The 17,431-nt window shown below is 39.2% G+C and overlaps 1 protein-coding gene and 1 non-coding gene across 4 annotated transcripts in view; both read left to right on the top strand.

Moving 5' to 3' along the window:
* Positions 1 to 17,431, top strand: part of NSUN6 (NOP2/Sun RNA methyltransferase 6) — a 74,199-nt gene that overhangs the window by 29,813 nt on the left and 26,955 nt on the right. For all 3 annotated transcript variants that reach the window (XM_045462688.1, XM_045462690.1, XM_045462689.1), the window contains exons 7-8: positions 3,493 to 3,612; positions 9,222 to 9,366. In XM_045462688.1, coding sequence (XP_045318644.1) covers positions 3,493 to 3,612; positions 9,222 to 9,366 — 265 coding nt within the window. The remainder of the gene's footprint in view (positions 1 to 3,492; positions 3,613 to 9,221; positions 9,367 to 17,431) is intronic.
* Positions 9,895 to 10,083, top strand: LOC123592355. The gene has a single exon (XR_006709742.1). It is a non-coding gene; the product is annotated as a U2 spliceosomal RNA (small nuclear RNA).

Here is a 17,431-nt window from a genome sequence, read left to right as displayed (position 1 = left end):
TTAGTTTATAGAATGGGTGGAATTATAGAGCTGCTGAAAAATTCCTGGGGAAATTTGTGGGGTTCTCTTTCGCTTTCTCTTTCCCGCTTTTGGATACCTCTTGGCCTTGGCATTATCCCCAAATCTATATTCTTTGTTACTTCTAACAGCTAATGCAAAAGCTTTGCATTGAAGACTTTGTTTTGCTGGGGTATGTGTATGTGTAAGGGGCTATTGATAACTGATTATTTTTCATTTTAGCACTTGAAGTTATATACTAGAATATACTTTTCAGAGTTAATTGGAGTGTTGTATACAATCATTAAAACTACAACTGTGTAATACCAGTTGGCTTTTCACAGTCAAAAGGGAACTTTTGAATTGCTTAAACACAGTCCACAGAATCTCAAAATAACCTTAGATGTCCTTCACATTTGAAATAATTGTCAGTTAAAAGTTTAGCAGTTAAATACTTACAAGAACTGCTTTCAGCTATATTCTAATAACATTTTAGTTTAACTAGAATAAAACATAGTGCCTGAAACTTAATTTTCTCATTGCCTCGTTCCTTGTAAATAACTAATTTAAGAGCCAGATGAGGTTGGACAACCTAAGGAGCTTTTAAATAAATACTACTGCCTGGGCACTAGCACCAGAATTGGTTTTAGTTGGTCTGACTGGGGTGGGGCCTGGGTCAGGACGATTAAAAGCTCTCCCATGCAATTCTCATGTGCAGTTAAGGTTGAGAATCACTATAGCATAGCAATGGGGTGCATCTGGCTGCATGTTAGAGTCACTTGGGGCAGTGTTGAAAACACTGATGCCTAGGCCCTATTGCCAGAAATTCTGGTTTCACTATTCTAGATCAGGACTAAACCTTTTTGAAAAACTCACTAGGTGATTCTCTTGTGTAGCTAGGATTGGGATATACTGTGGAGAAAGGTAGTAGACTAAATCATTTTAAGAAAAGTTTGTCGGGGCGCCTGGGTGGCACAGTCGGTTAAGCGTCTGACTTCAGCCAGGTCACGATCTCGCGGTCCGTGAGTTCGAGCCCCGCGTCAGGCTCTGGGCTGATGGCTCAGAGCCTGGAGCCTGTTTCCGATTCTGTGTCTCCCTCTCTCTCTCTGCCCCTCCCCCGTTCATGCTCTGTCTCTCTCTGTCCCAAAAATAAATAAACATTGAAAAAAAAAATTATAAAAAAAGAAAAGTTTGTCATTATTTAAATATTTAATGAAGCCTTTTCATTTGGACTGTTTGATAATTTCAATTTATTGCATGGCCAGAAGGTTCTTAATGTATTATTTATGTTTGATTGCAGATTTCTGTCATTTTTGACCAATACGTTAATGTTATTAGGAGACAAGTATAACCAGTTGTCTTCAGAGAAGGAATCACCAAGTCTCCAGTAGCCACATACATGTTTTAGTGTTTTCATATTGGAGTTCAATTTTTAAATATTTTTGGAGTAAATTAGACCATTGAAGAGAAAATCTGTAACAGGTTAAGCTGTTTTTAGTGTTTAATGTGGAGGGACTGCTCTTCGGATGCCTGAATGATTTGCATCGATTTTAATGCTTCCTGTTTCCATAAGGGGAGTGCTTGCTCATTTGTGTCTGCTTTCTCACGTTGATTTTCTGTTTTCAAGTGGTAATCTTGGATTCACTTGAGAGCATTGTAACCTTCTCCCAGTTCTTGAGAACATACTAATGGATACAATTCCGATGTGAGAACGAATGGACACCTTTAAACTTTAAATAGCTCTGTGCTTGCCAAGTAATTTAAAAACTGCATTACTTTGCAATATTCTAGCTTTTCAACAATATTTATTTATTTTGAGAGGGAGAGAGCATGTGTGCACGAGTGGGGGAGGGGCAGAGAGAGAGAGAGGACAGAGAATTCCAAGCAGGCTCTGTGCTGTCGGCGCAGAGCCCAATGCAGGGCTTGAATTTGTGAACCATGAGCTCATGACCTGAGCTGAAATCAAGAATCAGATGCTTAACCGACTGAGCCATCGAGGTGCCCCAGTATTCCTATTTTATTTGAGGCAAACTGTTATCCTAGAGTAGCAGTCCTTATGTGATCAATACTAATAATCAGGGAAGGTATAACTTACTGCAGTATAATTTACTACTGCGGTATCTGAGTTGTCCAGTCTCATAATACATTTCTGGGTGCCAATCAGAAACAATAAGATTTTTTTACATTTTACTTTTCTCCTACAGAAATGTGGTCATGGTGGGGAGATAGGAACCCAAATGTCTTTGACTGGCATTAGCATAAAACTAGAATTCTTAAGTGGGCGTTAGATGGTGAAGCACCTGAAGTTGCAAAATTTTATACATTTTCTTAGAAAAAAACCTAGAGCTTTCTTACATTTCTAAAAGGGCTTTGACCTTCAAAATGTTGAGAATTGTTGGGGCACCTGGGTGGTTCAGTCAGTTAAGTATCTGACTTTGGCTCAGGTCATGATGCTCACGGTTCATGAGTTCGAGCCCCACATCAGGCTCTGTGCTCAAAGCACAGAGCCTGCTTGGGATTCTCTCTCACCCTCTCTCTCTGCCCCTCCCCTGCTCTCTTTCTCTCTCAAAATAAATAAACTTAAAAAAATATTGAATTGTTGAGAAAAAAACATGATTTGCTAAATTGATTAGGGAAATGCATCTGTGCATGTGTGTCTTGCATGTGAAGGTCCTATGAGATCATAGGATAATCTAGGAAATTGTGAATTTCCTGACACTAGTATTTTTACAGAAACCATATTTTGGTGGAGGATGCTGTACTGGACTGCCTCCAAAGATTTGTTTATGTTCTGTGATTCTTAATTTTAAAATGATTTAGAATCATTAGGGGCATCTGGGTGGCTCAGTCGGTTAAGCATCCCCACTCTTGTTCTCCGCTTAGGTCTTGATCTCAAGGTTGTAAGTTCAAGCCCTGCACTGGGCTACATGCTGGGCTCTGCGCTGGGTATGGAGGCTACTTTAAAAAATGGGGCGCCTGGGTGGCTCAGTCGGTTCGGCGTCCGACTTCAGCTCAGGTCACGATCTCGCGGTCTGTGAGTTCGAGCCCCGCGTCGGGCTCTGGGCTGATGGCTCAGAGCCTGGAGCCTGCTTCCGATTCTGTGTCTCCCTCTCTCTCTGCCCCTCCCCCATTCATGCTCTGTCTCTCTCTGTCTCAAAAATAAATAAACGTTAAAAAAATTTTTTTTTTAAAAATTAAAAAAAAAAAAAGATTTAGAGGGGCACCTGGGTGGCTCAGTCGGTTGGTTAAGTGTCTGACTTCAGCTCCGGTCATGATCTCAGGGTTTGTGAGTTCCAGCCCTGCGCTGGGCTCTGTGCTGACAGCTCAAAGCCTGGATCCTGCTTCGGATCCTGTGTCTCCCCTGTCTCTGCCCCTCCTCCCATGCTCATCCTCTGTCTCTCAGTAACAAGTAAATGTTAAAAAATTAAAATAATAAAATAATAATTAAAAAAAATTTAGAGTCATTGGTAATTGATTTTTTGTTTTCCCTTACAGAATTTGCCATCTGCCGTCGTAACTCATGTTCTGGATCCTCAACCTGGAGAGAAGATTCTAGATTTGTGTGCAGCACCCGGAGGCAAAACTACACACATTGCAGCATTAATGCATGATCAGGTAAGACTGTCTTCACAGCAAACACTACTCTCAACATATTACGTATTTCAGTGTTGAAAGTAGCACTGCATATAACTTAGGAAACATGCAGACGTTTATAATCTGAATTATTTTAGATTCATCCAAAGTGAAGACTCTTCACTGGTGGGATTCATCACATGTTGAGTGTAGTATATAATTGTCATTTGTAAACACCATTTGAAGATCTTCTTAAATCCCAAATTTGCTAGTACATTTGTAAAGTAGAAGTCTTCTTCATAAATATACATTTAAATGAAACACTGAAGAAATTTTTTATGTTCTTAAGTATAAGACTTGATACTTTTTAAACTATTCAATTTTGCCACTAAGAGTTAATTTGCACATTACTGCAGTATCGAATTATACATCCATCCATACATATGTACTTATATCATACACGTCAAACACATCTTGAGACTTATAAAAGCTATATGATCTGTCTTAATTAGAAAGCTTGGTTTATTGTCACAAGATAGAGTAAGTCGTGGATAACTTTATCTTACATTTTACTGCCTCTACCTCCGTGTGTATGTATTTGACAGTATGTTTTCTTTCATTATGGGTTAGTCTTACCTGTTTAGTACCCAGTGTGACCTTGTAACCATTCTATACTGCAATTGCAGTACTTCAGTTCAAGAGGATACGGCTGGCTGATGCCATCTTTCTTCTTATTTCAAATTCCATACAATTAAGTGGTTCCTAAAATACTGAGACATGCTAGTGTCTTCACTTACTTTGATCTGAAGTCAGATTTTAATTGATTGTTCGGTTGATTAAACAGATATTTAATTAGTACTTCCATGTGCCAGGGACTGGGCGTGTAGCAATAAACCACGGTGACCAAAATCACCTTCTTCACGTAGCTTGCATTCTAGTTGCGAGGAGACAGATACTAAACTAAATGAATACAGGGTCTGGCATATGTGATTGCGATAAGGGCTACGGTGAAAAGTGAAGGAAGGTGAGGGGAATTGGGGTTCTTGGGGGGTGGGAGAGTGAGGAGGCAGTTTGAAGGAGGGTGGGGAGGGAGATCCACACTGGGAGGCGGCTTCTGAGGAAAGACTTGGAGGTGCTGAGCAATGTGGAGGTCTGTGGAACGCGTGTTTTAGTGAGAGGAAACAGCAAGTGCAAGTATGCCGAGGCTGGAGGGCACCTGACTTGTTTGGGGAGCCTCTGCAGTTTGCTGAGGAGGACGGGTAGAGAAAGAGCAGTCGGAGAGGGAGGGCCCAGGGGAGGACGTTTGGGTAGAGCAGCTTGCAGGGTGTGTCAGGACTTCACCTGCACTCGAGTGATGGGAAGTCGTTGGAGGTTTTGAAGAGAGAGTGGCATAAGCCTTACTATTTCAAGTATCGTTCTGGCCACTGCATTGAAGAGAAGCTGTAAGAGGGCAAGGGTGACCAGTTAGGAGACCGTAATTCAGGGAAGCGTCATGGAGGCGGGAAGTTCTGGAGTGGTTTTTCAGGTGAGGTTGTAAGGAGCTGCAGATGCGCTGGAAGTGGGTTGTGGACATGAGAAAATAATCGAGGGTGACTCCTCCAGATTTGGGCCTGAGGAAACGGAGAGAGAGACCTAGGTGGGGGTGACTGGGAGGAGCAAGTTCTGCAGGGAAAAGTCAGAATTGAGTTTTGGAATGTCAGACATCCAGAGGATGACGTTGAGCAGGCAATTGGGTGTTTGAGCCGGGAGTTCAGGAGAGAGGCCTGGACTGGAAATAAAACTTTGGATTGGAAATGTAAACATATACGGAATAGAGATTTGGACCTCATCAGCATATAGATAATGCGTAAAGGCATAAAACTAGCGTGGGTGGCAGTAGAGAGTAGAAGAGGCCAGAAGACTGAGCTGCCTGGGTACCATGTGCCAACATTCAGAAGCTGGGAGGAGGAGAAGGAGTGGCCAGCTATGTCAGAGGGAAACCAGAGGAGTGTGCTACCCTGGAAACTAGGTGAAGGAAGGGACTGAAAGGTAATGGAGAGATCAACTGTGTCACATGTTGTTGCCAGGCCCGTAAAAGGAGGACTAAGACGTACCAGTGGACTTAGCACCACGTAGGTGATGGGTGAGCTTCTCATGAGCAGTTTTGGTGGGTGGAAATGCTTGCTTGGATTGAGAATGAGAAGAATCTGAAAAAGTGAATCAAAACAGCTCCTTTGGTCGTGGCAAGAGTAGTTACTTGTACAAGAATGCAGTGAAGGGGCACCTGGGTGGCTCCGTCGGTTGGGCGTCCGACTTCGGCTCAGGTCATGATCTCGCAGTTTGTGAGTTTGAGCCCCTCATCGGGCTCTGTGCTGACCTCTTGCTCAGCTGGAGCCTGCTTCGGATTCTGTGTCTCCCTATCTCTCTGTCCTCCCCTGTTCATGCTCTGTCTCTCTCTGTCTCTCTCTCTCTCTCTTAAAAATAAACATTAAAAAAAAAAAAGAATGCAGTGAAATGGGGCAGTAGTGGGAGGTGAACTCAGGGAATACATTTTTTAGGGTGAGAGAAATGATAATGTTTACAGGCTAATGAGAGATGCATTAGAAGGGGAAACATGTAACACCAGAGAAAGCAGGGAAAATTCCTGGACAGTATCTTTGAGGAGGTGACATGGGCTAGGATTTGATGCACAAGTGGCTTTAGTTGGTAGCCTGTGACAGTTTATCCCATGGAAATAAGAAGGGAGGCTGAGTACATAGGTGCAGCTGTTGGTGGGCTGGTCAGTGTGGGAGGACCTGGATGGTCTCTTCTGATCATTCGCTTTTCTCAGTGAAATAGGAAGCAGGGTCATCAGATGAAAATGGGGATGGGGAAGGAGGTGGTAAGAGCTAGGAGGTAGGAAATACCAGTCCAGGAAGTGGAAGTGAGGACGGGTGTGGACATGTCATAAGAATCCAGTTAGCACTGTGGGCTCCCTGAAGACAACAGTCATGAATTTGACGCAGGATTAGTTGGCATAATGATGGGCTTTTTTTTTTTTTTAAGCTGCCTGGGGGTAGACAGGAGGTTGGTGAAGAATGGAGCTTAACCACAGCAGCATTTTTGCCATGCTTACATCTAAGACACAAAAGCATGTGTAGAAGAGAGTGATTTGATGTCACGTGGAATCTAAGCTGGGTGAGGAGCACAGCCAGGACAGTAAAAGACTGAGGCAGTGTGGATCCATTCTTGATTTTCTGAATTAGCTCACATTTCTTCAGTGGGAGGATTTCTTAGGCACTTGGAAAACTCAACAATTTTTGTCACAGTACTAATTTATAAATAAAAACTTACCTACCTGAGGTGTGAGAGTTTCTGGCATAGAAATACACGTCCATAAGGCTTACCAAAGCCCTTCTGCTCTAGCTGATTTACTTCATAGAAGTAATATTTGCCCACTCCCCAAAGTGCCAGGTGTTGGACTTTGCCAGGTGATCATTTTTGATCTGTATTTGATGGTTTTTAGGATGCTTAAGCAATTTACAAGCAATCTTGCACAGAAAATAATAGGAACATTTACTGTGTCAAGGTGAAATTGTAACTTTTCCCTTTCATTAGTGCAAATCATTTTATCCAAAGACTTCTGATGAAAATTCACATTGCTTGCATATTAGTATATAATACTATCGTAACTTCTGAAACATTCACTGTGTCACAGAGGGATAAAACATGTATAATTTTATATTTTTAATAATTACATTGAAAGGTTAAAATCTGTTTCTGCACTGTATGTGTGTATCTACAAACACTATATATAGGCACTATATATATATGTACTGTGTGTGTATATGTATGCCTTCTGTACACAGGTACCCTACACACACAGACACACTTGCGGTAACACTAGTATAACCTCAGTGAGTGGCCTTAAGGTAAGTAAGGAAGAAAAAGATACTTATTTAAATTTTGTGGAATTAATACTCTGGGTTCATTAGAGGAGATATACTTGCCTGTTTACTTATATTCTTGTTTATCCAAAAAGAATTTAAAGTGGTAACAGTAAAAACTTTAAGGAAAAATGCATTAAATATCACCAGAGTGTAAAATGCAGAACAAGATTCATTTTATGGAGTTGTGGTGTGTAAATGCAGATCCTTTTTTAGATTCCTTGAAATCTTAATTGTGAAGATTATGATATGCCTTGAAGAAGTAATAATAATCTCCCCCCTTAATTTATGGTATATGATATTTATTGTGTTGGCTTAGAGGTATTTATTCACAGATATTTTATGTTCTCTAATAAGAAGTCATTTCAAAGAGAATCTGGGTATTTTAAGTGTGTCCATGTTTTGTTGTTCCGTTTTCTAGTGTGTAAAAATGACCACAAAAACCTTAGCAGCCTACGACTAAACATTTATTCAGCTCAGGAGTCTGGGATTCAGTTGATCCCTGCAGGGCTTGCTTGTGCACCTGATCAGCTGCAGGCCAGCTAGGGGTTCCCATGGTCTTGGGTGGGCTCATTCACTTGAATTTGGCTGGTGTTGGCTTATCTAAAGTGACCTCAGCAGAGACCACTAGGGTTCCCTGCTGCTGGTTCCTTTCTTTTATCTACCTGCTAGGGGGTAGTCAGGGGACTAGCCCAGCAGAGGGCAAACATTGAAGGTTGGGAGCACGGAGGGCAAAGCAGAGAGCAAAGCCACCTGTTCAAGTCCTTTCCACAGCTCTGTTTGTATCACATTTACTGTCATCCCATTGGCTGACGCAAGTCCTATGGCTCAGCTCAAGTAGGAAAGGCAAGGGACTGCAAGGTGAGTGCCAAAGGGTGGGGGATATGTGGAGAGTTGAGTTGGAGTTAGGCAATTCCCCCATAGTGGGCCGCCAGCAGAAATGAACAACTTTGAATAGAAATATTTGAGCCTGCGTGAATTCCAGATTTTATTGCTGTTCTTGATGTGTTGTTATTTATTTTGATATTTAAGCAAATATTTATGTGAGTGTAGCCTCTAGTCTTGTACTTCTGTAAAAGTAGCCTTCACCCATCACCACAGTAATGCATTTGAAACTTATTCCAGTTGCTGTTACTTACTTTTCCAGTTCAACTCTCTGGAAATGGTTTTCCTGTTTGTCAAAATATTAATAGGAAAACTGTGTCTACCACTAACCTGGTGTCACATTTAGGAATATCATCAGCAAATTTTCAGCATTGTTGTCTATGCATTAGATGCACATGTCATACAAGGATGTTGTATATAAAAAAAAAAAAGCAAGAAAAGACATTGAAGAGTTAATCTCACCATCTCTGCAATATCATTTCATAGCATATTTTTAAAACCATATGAATGTCACAAGGCATTTGTAGAAGTGTATTATCCTCATTGACTTTTTAAAAAAAAACTGTTTATTTTAAGAGAGAGCGAGTGGGGTATGGCCAGAGAGAGAGGGAGAGAGAGAATCCCAAGCAGGCTCCATACCCAGCATGGAGAAGGATGCAGGGCTTGATCTCATGACCGTGAGACCATGACCTGAGCCAAAAGCAACAGTCAGATGCTTAATGAAGTCACCTTTAAAACTAAGGGTGGTAGTAAAATAGAGAAGACCATACTTTTTCATCAGTTTTTCACAGTATTGATAGTTTTCATGACTGCTTTGGGTATACACCTTATTTTTATGTGTTTTGTTTGTTTGTTTTTTAGGGAGAAGTAATAGCACTGGATAAAATATCCAACAAAGTAGAAAAAATAAAACAGAATGCTTTATTGTTAGGGCTGAATTCCATCAAGGCGTTTTGCTTTGATGGAACAAAGGCTCTTAAACTCGATATGGTTAAGGATGCTGAAGGTGAGTTAAATTTTGTCTTTATAGGCTTCTGTAATTGGCTTTTGGAAACAAATAGATTTTGCTATCATTGTTCTAGCCTTAAAATATCCATAAGACCTCGAAACTGGCATGGATTTAAGCTATGTTGCCATAATAGATACCATTTTGCTTTTCATCTCATCCCTAAATTTCAGATTTTAATAATGTACAATCATATCCCCAAGACTTGGTCAAACCCTTTGGTCTTACTGTATTTGTCTTAATTTCATGTTGAATCTCAGAAAGCTTATTAGCCTTTCAATTTTATGATTCTTGGGCTATTGTGTTTTCTCCATTTTTCTTGAGAGAATGGGGCTGTGGAGCTAGGAAGGGAGGAAAAACTGCCACATGTCTTGTTTTAGAACAAAATGTTGTATTAAGTCACTCGATAGCTCTGTTTCTTTGTTTAGATTTGATTTCATGAAGTACTCCAGAAACTTGCATATTTTAATGAACTAATTGGCATTCGTGTTCCCAAAATGTGCATCGATTAAAGATGCTACTTGATTAATCACTTCTTGGCCTTTTGGCTAGGATCAAGTGTAGTGCCTGCTCTTATCAGTTGAATATCTGCTATGTCCTCTCTCTGAGGACAACATATCACAAGATTTTGGCACCAGGAGATGGAACAGGAACTTGCTCCGTCCACTCCATGCATCGACCTGTGTTCCCAGTACTCCCAGGAATGGTGCACCTTTTTGAGGGAATGAAAATTGTCCAGGGGAAAAAAATCCTACCTGATTAAAGGTGACTTTTATTTTATTTTATTTTTAATGTTTATTTATTTATTTTGAGAGAGCACGTGAGCTGGGAAGGGGCAGAGAGAGAGAGAGAGAGAGAGAGAGAGAGAGAATCCTAAGCATACTCTGCACTGTCAGCGCAGAGCCGGAGGTGGGGCTTGATCTCACAGAATCGTGAGATCGTGACCTGAGCCGAAACAAAGAGTTGGATGCTTAACTGACTGCGCTACCCAGGTGCCCTTAAAGATGACTTTTAAAAACTGAGGCCATGGTTTTGATTCCCCACCCCTTATAGCCCATCTAACGTTCCCATATATAAGCTGTTGTTTTTTTTTTTAAGAACGACTAGTAGACAATGGACAGCTCAATATAATCCATTACTGTTACTTTACTGAAATCATTGGTAGGTAACCAGTTTTTACATATCACTGAATAAAGCGATCATACTTAGAAGCATAATAGGTTGAGATTAGGGTAAGAACAATTGAGATGTAGGGGTAGCCATTTTAGAGGTTAGTCTCCAGTGCTATAGCGGGACATATATTAACTGACTTGGAATAGTTGATCACTGAGTTTTCACTCATTTACGTCACTTTATTAGCTAATGGTCCTAGGTTGTCATCTTTAGGTATTTTTTGCATCAAGACTTGTTTCGTCACAGATACGGGATGGTAGTTTGATTTGGGGTATTAAAGCTAGAATGTCAGGCAAAAGACATCTGATGGAAAATACATCAGTAATGTGAACATCACCATATCTTTGAGATTCCTGGAAAGTGAGGAGTTACTTTGTGATACCTACCTAATGTGTAATAAACCACACGGGAATAAACAAATGCAGCACATGGAACTCTTCCTAGAAAAATAGGGATTGTTCAGAGGAACAAGTTCTGGACTATGATTTGTCTTCTTACAGAGGTGGGAATAGGTCAGACTTAATTGACTGATGACATGAGAACAGCATTTCATGGTCAGTTATTGTTAACCTAAAAGAGTTAGCCAGGGGATTTATATTAGGGTATAGGCTCACAGGCTGTATCAAAGAGACCCAGAATTCAATGGCTTAGAAAATATAAAAGCATTTTTTGTTTCTCTGTTTTCGTTGTTTATTTTGGTCTCACCTAGCAGAAGTGGTCATTCAGTCCTGGTAATGTCATCTCTGGGTCCAAGATAGATGTTCTGGTTCTTTCAAGGGGAAGGGAAAGGATATCAGAATTCTTAGTAATGCATACTACAGCTGGCCAGATTAGTCATTTGATGATCGATTTAGCTGCAAGTGGGGGCTGGAAAACGTCGTCTTTAGCAGTGTAGCGGTGTGCCCAGTGCAAACCATGCCTGTAGGAAAAGAGGATAATGGGCATTAAAGAACAGCTAGCAGTCTGACGAAGGCTTTGGAGTGCTAAGGTGGTGATGGTGACCATTTACATTTATTCGTAAGATTTTTAAAATTTTTATTGTTTTAGTTGACATAGTGTTACTAGTTTCAAGTATAATATAACAATTCTACAATTATGTACATTATTCTGTGCTCATCACAATTAAGTCACCCTCTGTCATCATAAAATGTTCCTACATTATTAACTTTTTCTTTTTTTAGCATTTATTCATTTTTTAAGAGACAGGGAGAGATAGAGTGTGAGCAGGGGAGGGGCAGAGAGAGGGAGGGAGACACAGAATCAGAGTCAGGCTCCAGGCTCTGAGCTGTCAGCCCAGAGCTCAAACCCACAAACCGTGAGATCATGACATGAGCTGAAGTCGGACACTTACACCGACTGAGCCACTCAGGCACCCCAAATGTTACATTATTGACTATATTCCCTACATTGTGGTTTTTTGTTTGTTTGTTTTGTTTTGTTTTGTTTTATCTCTGTGACTTACTCATTTTATAGCCAGAAATTTGTACCTCTTAATTTCTTTCACTTATTTTGCCCATCAACTCACCCGCCTCCCTGTATTTGAGTCTATTTCTGTTTGTTTGTTTATTGTTTTGACATCCAGAGTCCACATATATGTGAAATCCTATGGTATTTGTCTTTCTCTGTCTTATTTTACATACCCTCTAGATCCATCCATGTTGTTGTGAATGGCAAGATGCCTTTCATTTTTATGGTTGACTATTCCGTGAGTGTGTGTATACCACATCTCTATCCATCTATCAGTAGACACTGGGAATTGCTTCCGTATATTGGCTGCTGTAACTAGTGCTGCAGTAAATGTGGGGGCGCATATATCTTTCTGAATTCATGTTTTCATTTTCTTCAGGTAATTATCTAGTACTAGAATTACTGGATCATGTGGTATTTCTATTTTTAATTGTTTGAGGAATCTCATACTGTTTTCCATAGCAGTTGTATTGATTTACATTCCCACCAACAGTGCAAAAGATTTTTCTTTACATCCTTATATATTATTTCTTGTCTTTGACACTAGCCATTCTCACTGTTGTGTGACGTGAGATCTTACTGTGGTTTTATTTTGCGTTTCCCTGATGATTAGTGATGTTGAGCATCTTTTTGTGGGTCTGTTGGCCATCTGTATGTCATCTTTGAAAGAATGTCTTCAGGTTCTCTGCTCACTTTTTAATTGTATTCTTTGGGTTTTTTTTTTGGTGCTGAGTTGTGGAAGTTCTGTATGTATTTCAGATATTAACACCTCACAGATAGATATATCATTTGCAAAATCTTACATTCAGTAGGTTTGCCCTTTCATTTTGCTGGTGGTTTCCTTCACTGTGCATAAGCTTTTTATTTTGGTTTATTTCCAATAGTTTATTTTTGCTTTTTTTTTCCCTTTACTGCAGAGACGTATCCATAAATATGTTGCTAAGGCTGATGCAAAGAGATGACTGCCTGTGTTTTCTTTTAGGAATTTTATGGCTTCAGGTCTCATATTTAGGTCTTTAATCCATTTTGAATTTATTTTTGTGTTTGATATGAGAAAGTGTACCAGTTTTACTCTTTGGCATGTAACTGTCCAGTTTTCCCAGAACCATTTATTGAAGAGACCATCTTTTCCCCACTCCCCATTGCATATTCTTGCCTCCTTTTTTATTAATTAAGTGAACATAAAAGCATGGTTTTATTTCCAACCACTGTATCCTTTTCCATTGATCTTTTTTTGTGCCAGTATCATATTCTTCCAGGTTACTATAGCTTTGTAGTGTATCTTGAAATCTGGAATTGTGATACCTCCAGCTTTCTTCTTCTTTTCCAAGATTGCTTTGGTATTTGGGGTCTTTGTGATTTCATACACATTTTAGTATTATCTGTACAAATTCTGTGAAAAGCACGGCAGTTATTTTGGTAGGGATTGCATTGAATCTGTAAATTTCTTTGGGTAATATGGGAATTTTAACAATATTCTTCCCATCCGCGAGTATGGCATATCTTTTTATATGTATTGTGTTCAGTTTCTTTCCTCAATGTCTTAGAATTTTCAGAGTACGGGTTTTCCCCTCGGTTAAATTTGTTCCTAGGTATTTTATTGTTTTTGGTGTAGTTGTAAATGGGATTATTTTATTATTTTTCCTTCTCCATATAGAAACACAATAGATTTCTCTGTATTAATTTTGCATTCTGTAACTTTACTGAATTCATTTATTCTAATTTTTTTTAATGATCTTTAGGGTTTTCTATATATAGTATCATGTCATCTGCAAAGAGGAACAGTTTTGTTTTCTCCTTACCAATTTGGATCCATTTTATTTCTTGTCTGATTGCTGTGGCTAGTACTTCCAGTACTATGTTGACTAAAAGTGGTGAGAGTGGACATCCTTGTATTATTCCTGATCTTAGAGGAAAAGCTTTCAGTTTTTTGCTATGGACTATGATATTAGCTATGTGTGCTTCATATATGGCCTTTATTATATTGAAGCATGTTTCTCCTAAACCCACTTTGTTGAGAGTTTTTATCACGAAGAGATGTTACATTTTGTCAGATACTTTTTTCTGCATCTATTGAGATGATCCTATGCTTTTTTTTTTTAAGTTTATTTATTTTGAGAGAGAGAGAGAGCGCACGTGCACATGAGTTGGGGGGAGCAGAGAGAGAGAGAATTCCAAGCAGGCTCTGCACTGTCAGCACAGAGCCTGATGTGGAGCTCTAACTCACGAACCATGAGATCATGACCTGAGTTGAAATCAAGAGTTGGATGCTTAACCATCTGAGCCACCCAGGTGCCCAATCCTGTGGTTTTCATCCTTCGTCTTGTTAATGCGATGTATACATTAGTATGTGAATGTTGAACCATCCTTGCATCCCTGAAATAAATTCCATTTGATAGTGGTGAATGATCCTTTTCATGTATTGTTGAATTTGGTTTGCTAATGTTTTGAGGATTTTTGCACCTGTCTTTGTGTCAGGGATATGGGCCTGCAGTTTTCTTTTTCTGTAGTGTCATTGTCTGTTTTTGGTATAAGGCTAATGATGGCTTCTTAGAATGCCTTTGGAAGTTTTTCTTCCTCTTATTTTTTGAAATCTTTTGAGAATAGGTATTAACTCTTCTTTAAATGTTTGGTAGAATTCACCTTTGAAGCCATCTGGCCTTGGACTTGTGTTTGTTGGGAGTTTTTTGATTATTGATTTAATTTCACTACTAGTAACTGGTCTGTTCAAATCTTCTATTTCTTATTAAGTGTTGGGAGATTGTATGTTTCTAGGAATTGATGCATTTCTTTTACGTTTTCCAGTTTGTGTATCATTTTTTTGTAGCGTTCTCTTAGAATCCTTTTTATTTCTGTGGTGTCAGTTATTTCTGCTCTTTTATTTCTTTTTTTTTTTTTTTTCAACGTTTATTTATTTTTTGGGACAGAGAGACAGAGCATGAATGGGGGAGGGGCAGAGAGAGAGGGAGACACAGAATCGGAAACAGGCTCCAGGCTCCGAGCCATCAGCCCAGAGCGTGATGCGGGGCTCGAACTCACGGACCGTGAGATTGTGACCTGGCCGAAGTCGGATGCTTAACCGACTGCGCCACCCAGGCGCCCCTCTGCTCTTTTATTTCTGATTTTATTAGAGTTTTGATGAATCTGTATAAAGGTTTATTAATTTTGTTTATTCAGTTATTGATCTTTACTGGTTTTTTTTAGTCTCAATTTATTTCTGCTCCAATCTTTTTATTTACTTCTAACTTTAAGCTTTGTTCTTTTTCCTTGTTTCTTTAGTTATAAGGTCAGATTATGTGAGATTTTTCTGGTTTCTTGAGGTATACCTATATCACTGCAAAATTCTGTCTTAGAACTGCATTTGCTATGTCCCAAAATTTTGGACTGTTGCGTTTCCATTTTCATTTGTCTCCGGGTATTTTTTTATTTCCTTTTTTATTTCATCATTGACCCATTGACTGATTAGTAGCATGTTGTTTAGCCACATGTATTTGTGTTTTTTCTTGTTTCTGTTTTTTATTTTTATTTTTATTTTTTTTTTCAACGTTTATTTATTTTTGGGACAGAGAGAGACAGAGCATGAACGGGGGAGGGGCAGAGAGAGAGGGAGACACAGAATCGGAAACAGGCTCCAGGCTCTGAGCCATCAGCTCAGAGCCATCAGCCCCTGACGCGGGGCTCGAACTCACGGACCGCGAGATCGTGACCTGGCTGAAGTCGGACGCCCAACCAACTGCGCCACCCAGGCGCCCCTTGTTTCTGTTTTTTAAATAATTGCTTTCTAGTTTCATATTGTTGTGGTTGGAAAAGATAATTGATATGATTTCAGTGTTTTTAAACCTAGTGAGGCTTGTTTTGTGGCCTGACATGTGATCCGCTTTGGAGAATATGCCATGTGCACTAGAAAAGAATGTGTGCTTTGCTCATTTTGGATGGAATGTTCTGTATCTGTTAGGTCCATTTGGTCTAATGTATATTTCAAAGCCACTGTTTCCTTGTTGATTTTCTGTCTGGATATTTTATCAGTTGACGTAATTGAGGTGTTAAAGTCCACTGCTATTATTGTATATTAGTATTGTATTGTCACTTTATGTCTGTTAATATTTGCTTTATGTATTTAGGTGCTTCTATGTTGGGTGGATAGATATTTACAATTGTTATATCCTCTTGCTGGCTTGATCCCTTTATCATTATGTAATACCCTTATTTATCTCTTATTAGAATCTTTGTTTTAAAGTCTCTTTTGTTTGACATAGGTGTTTCTGCCTGGCTTTTTAATTTTTTGCTTCTATTTGCACAGAATATCTTTTTCCATCCCTTCATTTTCAGTCTCTGTGTATCTTTAGGTCTGAAACAATTCTTTTGTAGACAGCCTAGAGACAGGTCTTGGTTTTTATTCATTTAGTTACCTGTCTTTTGAATGGAGCATTTATTTAAACTTAAAAGCAGTTATTGATAGGTACATAATTATTGCCATTTTGTTAATTGCTTTCTGGTTATTTTGTAGTTCTTCTCTGTTCTTTTCTTTTTTCCTTGCTCTCTTCCTTTGTGGTTTGGTGGTTTTCTTTAGTGTTATGCTTGGGTTCTTTTCTCTTTTTGTGTATGTGTATCTGTTATAGGTTTTATTTGTGGTTACCATGGCTTTCATTTATAACATCCACTTGTGTATAGCAGTCTATGTTCAGTTGGTGGTCACTTAAGTTCGAACACGTTCTTTTTTTTTTTTAAGAGAGAGCATGACCCTAAGTAAGTACAAAAAGATTGAGATCATACCGTGCATATTTTCAGACCACAAAGCTATGAAACTTGAAATCAACCACAAGAAAAAATTTGGAAAGGTAACAAATACTTGGAGACTGAAGAACATCCTACTAAAGGATGAATGGGCTAACCAAGAAGTTAAAGAGGAAATTTAAAAGTATATGGAAGTCAATGAAAATGTTAACACCACAACCCAAAACCTCTGGGACGCAGCAAAGGTGGTCATAGGGAAGTATATAGCAAACCAGGCCTTCCTAAAGAAGGAAGAAAGATCTCAGATACCCAACCTAAACTTATGCCTTAAGGAGCTGGAAAAAGAACAGCAAATAAAACCCAAAACCAGCAGAAGACAAATAATAAAGATTAGAGCAGAAATTAATGCTATTGAAACCAAAAAAAGCAGAACAGATGAATGAAACCCGAAGCTGGTTCTTTGAAAGAATTAACAAAATTGATAAACCACTAGCCAGTTTGATCAAGAAGAAAAAGGGAAGGACCCAAATAAGTAAAATCAAGAATGAAAGAGGAGAGATCACAACCAAAACAACAGAAATAAAAACAATAATAGAATATTATGAGCAATTATATGCCAATATAATGGGCAATCTGGAAGAAATGGACAAATTCCTAGAAACATATACATTACCAAAACTGAAACAGGAAG

Source organism: Leopardus geoffroyi, chromosome B4 (assembly GCF_018350155.1).
Source record: "Leopardus geoffroyi isolate Oge1 chromosome B4, O.geoffroyi_Oge1_pat1.0, whole genome shotgun sequence".
In the NCBI taxonomy this organism is placed as follows: Eukaryota; Metazoa; Chordata; class Mammalia; order Carnivora; family Felidae; genus Leopardus; species Leopardus geoffroyi.
Note: the sequence above shows the minus strand (reverse complement) of the source record. Positions and strands in the feature narration are given on the sequence as shown.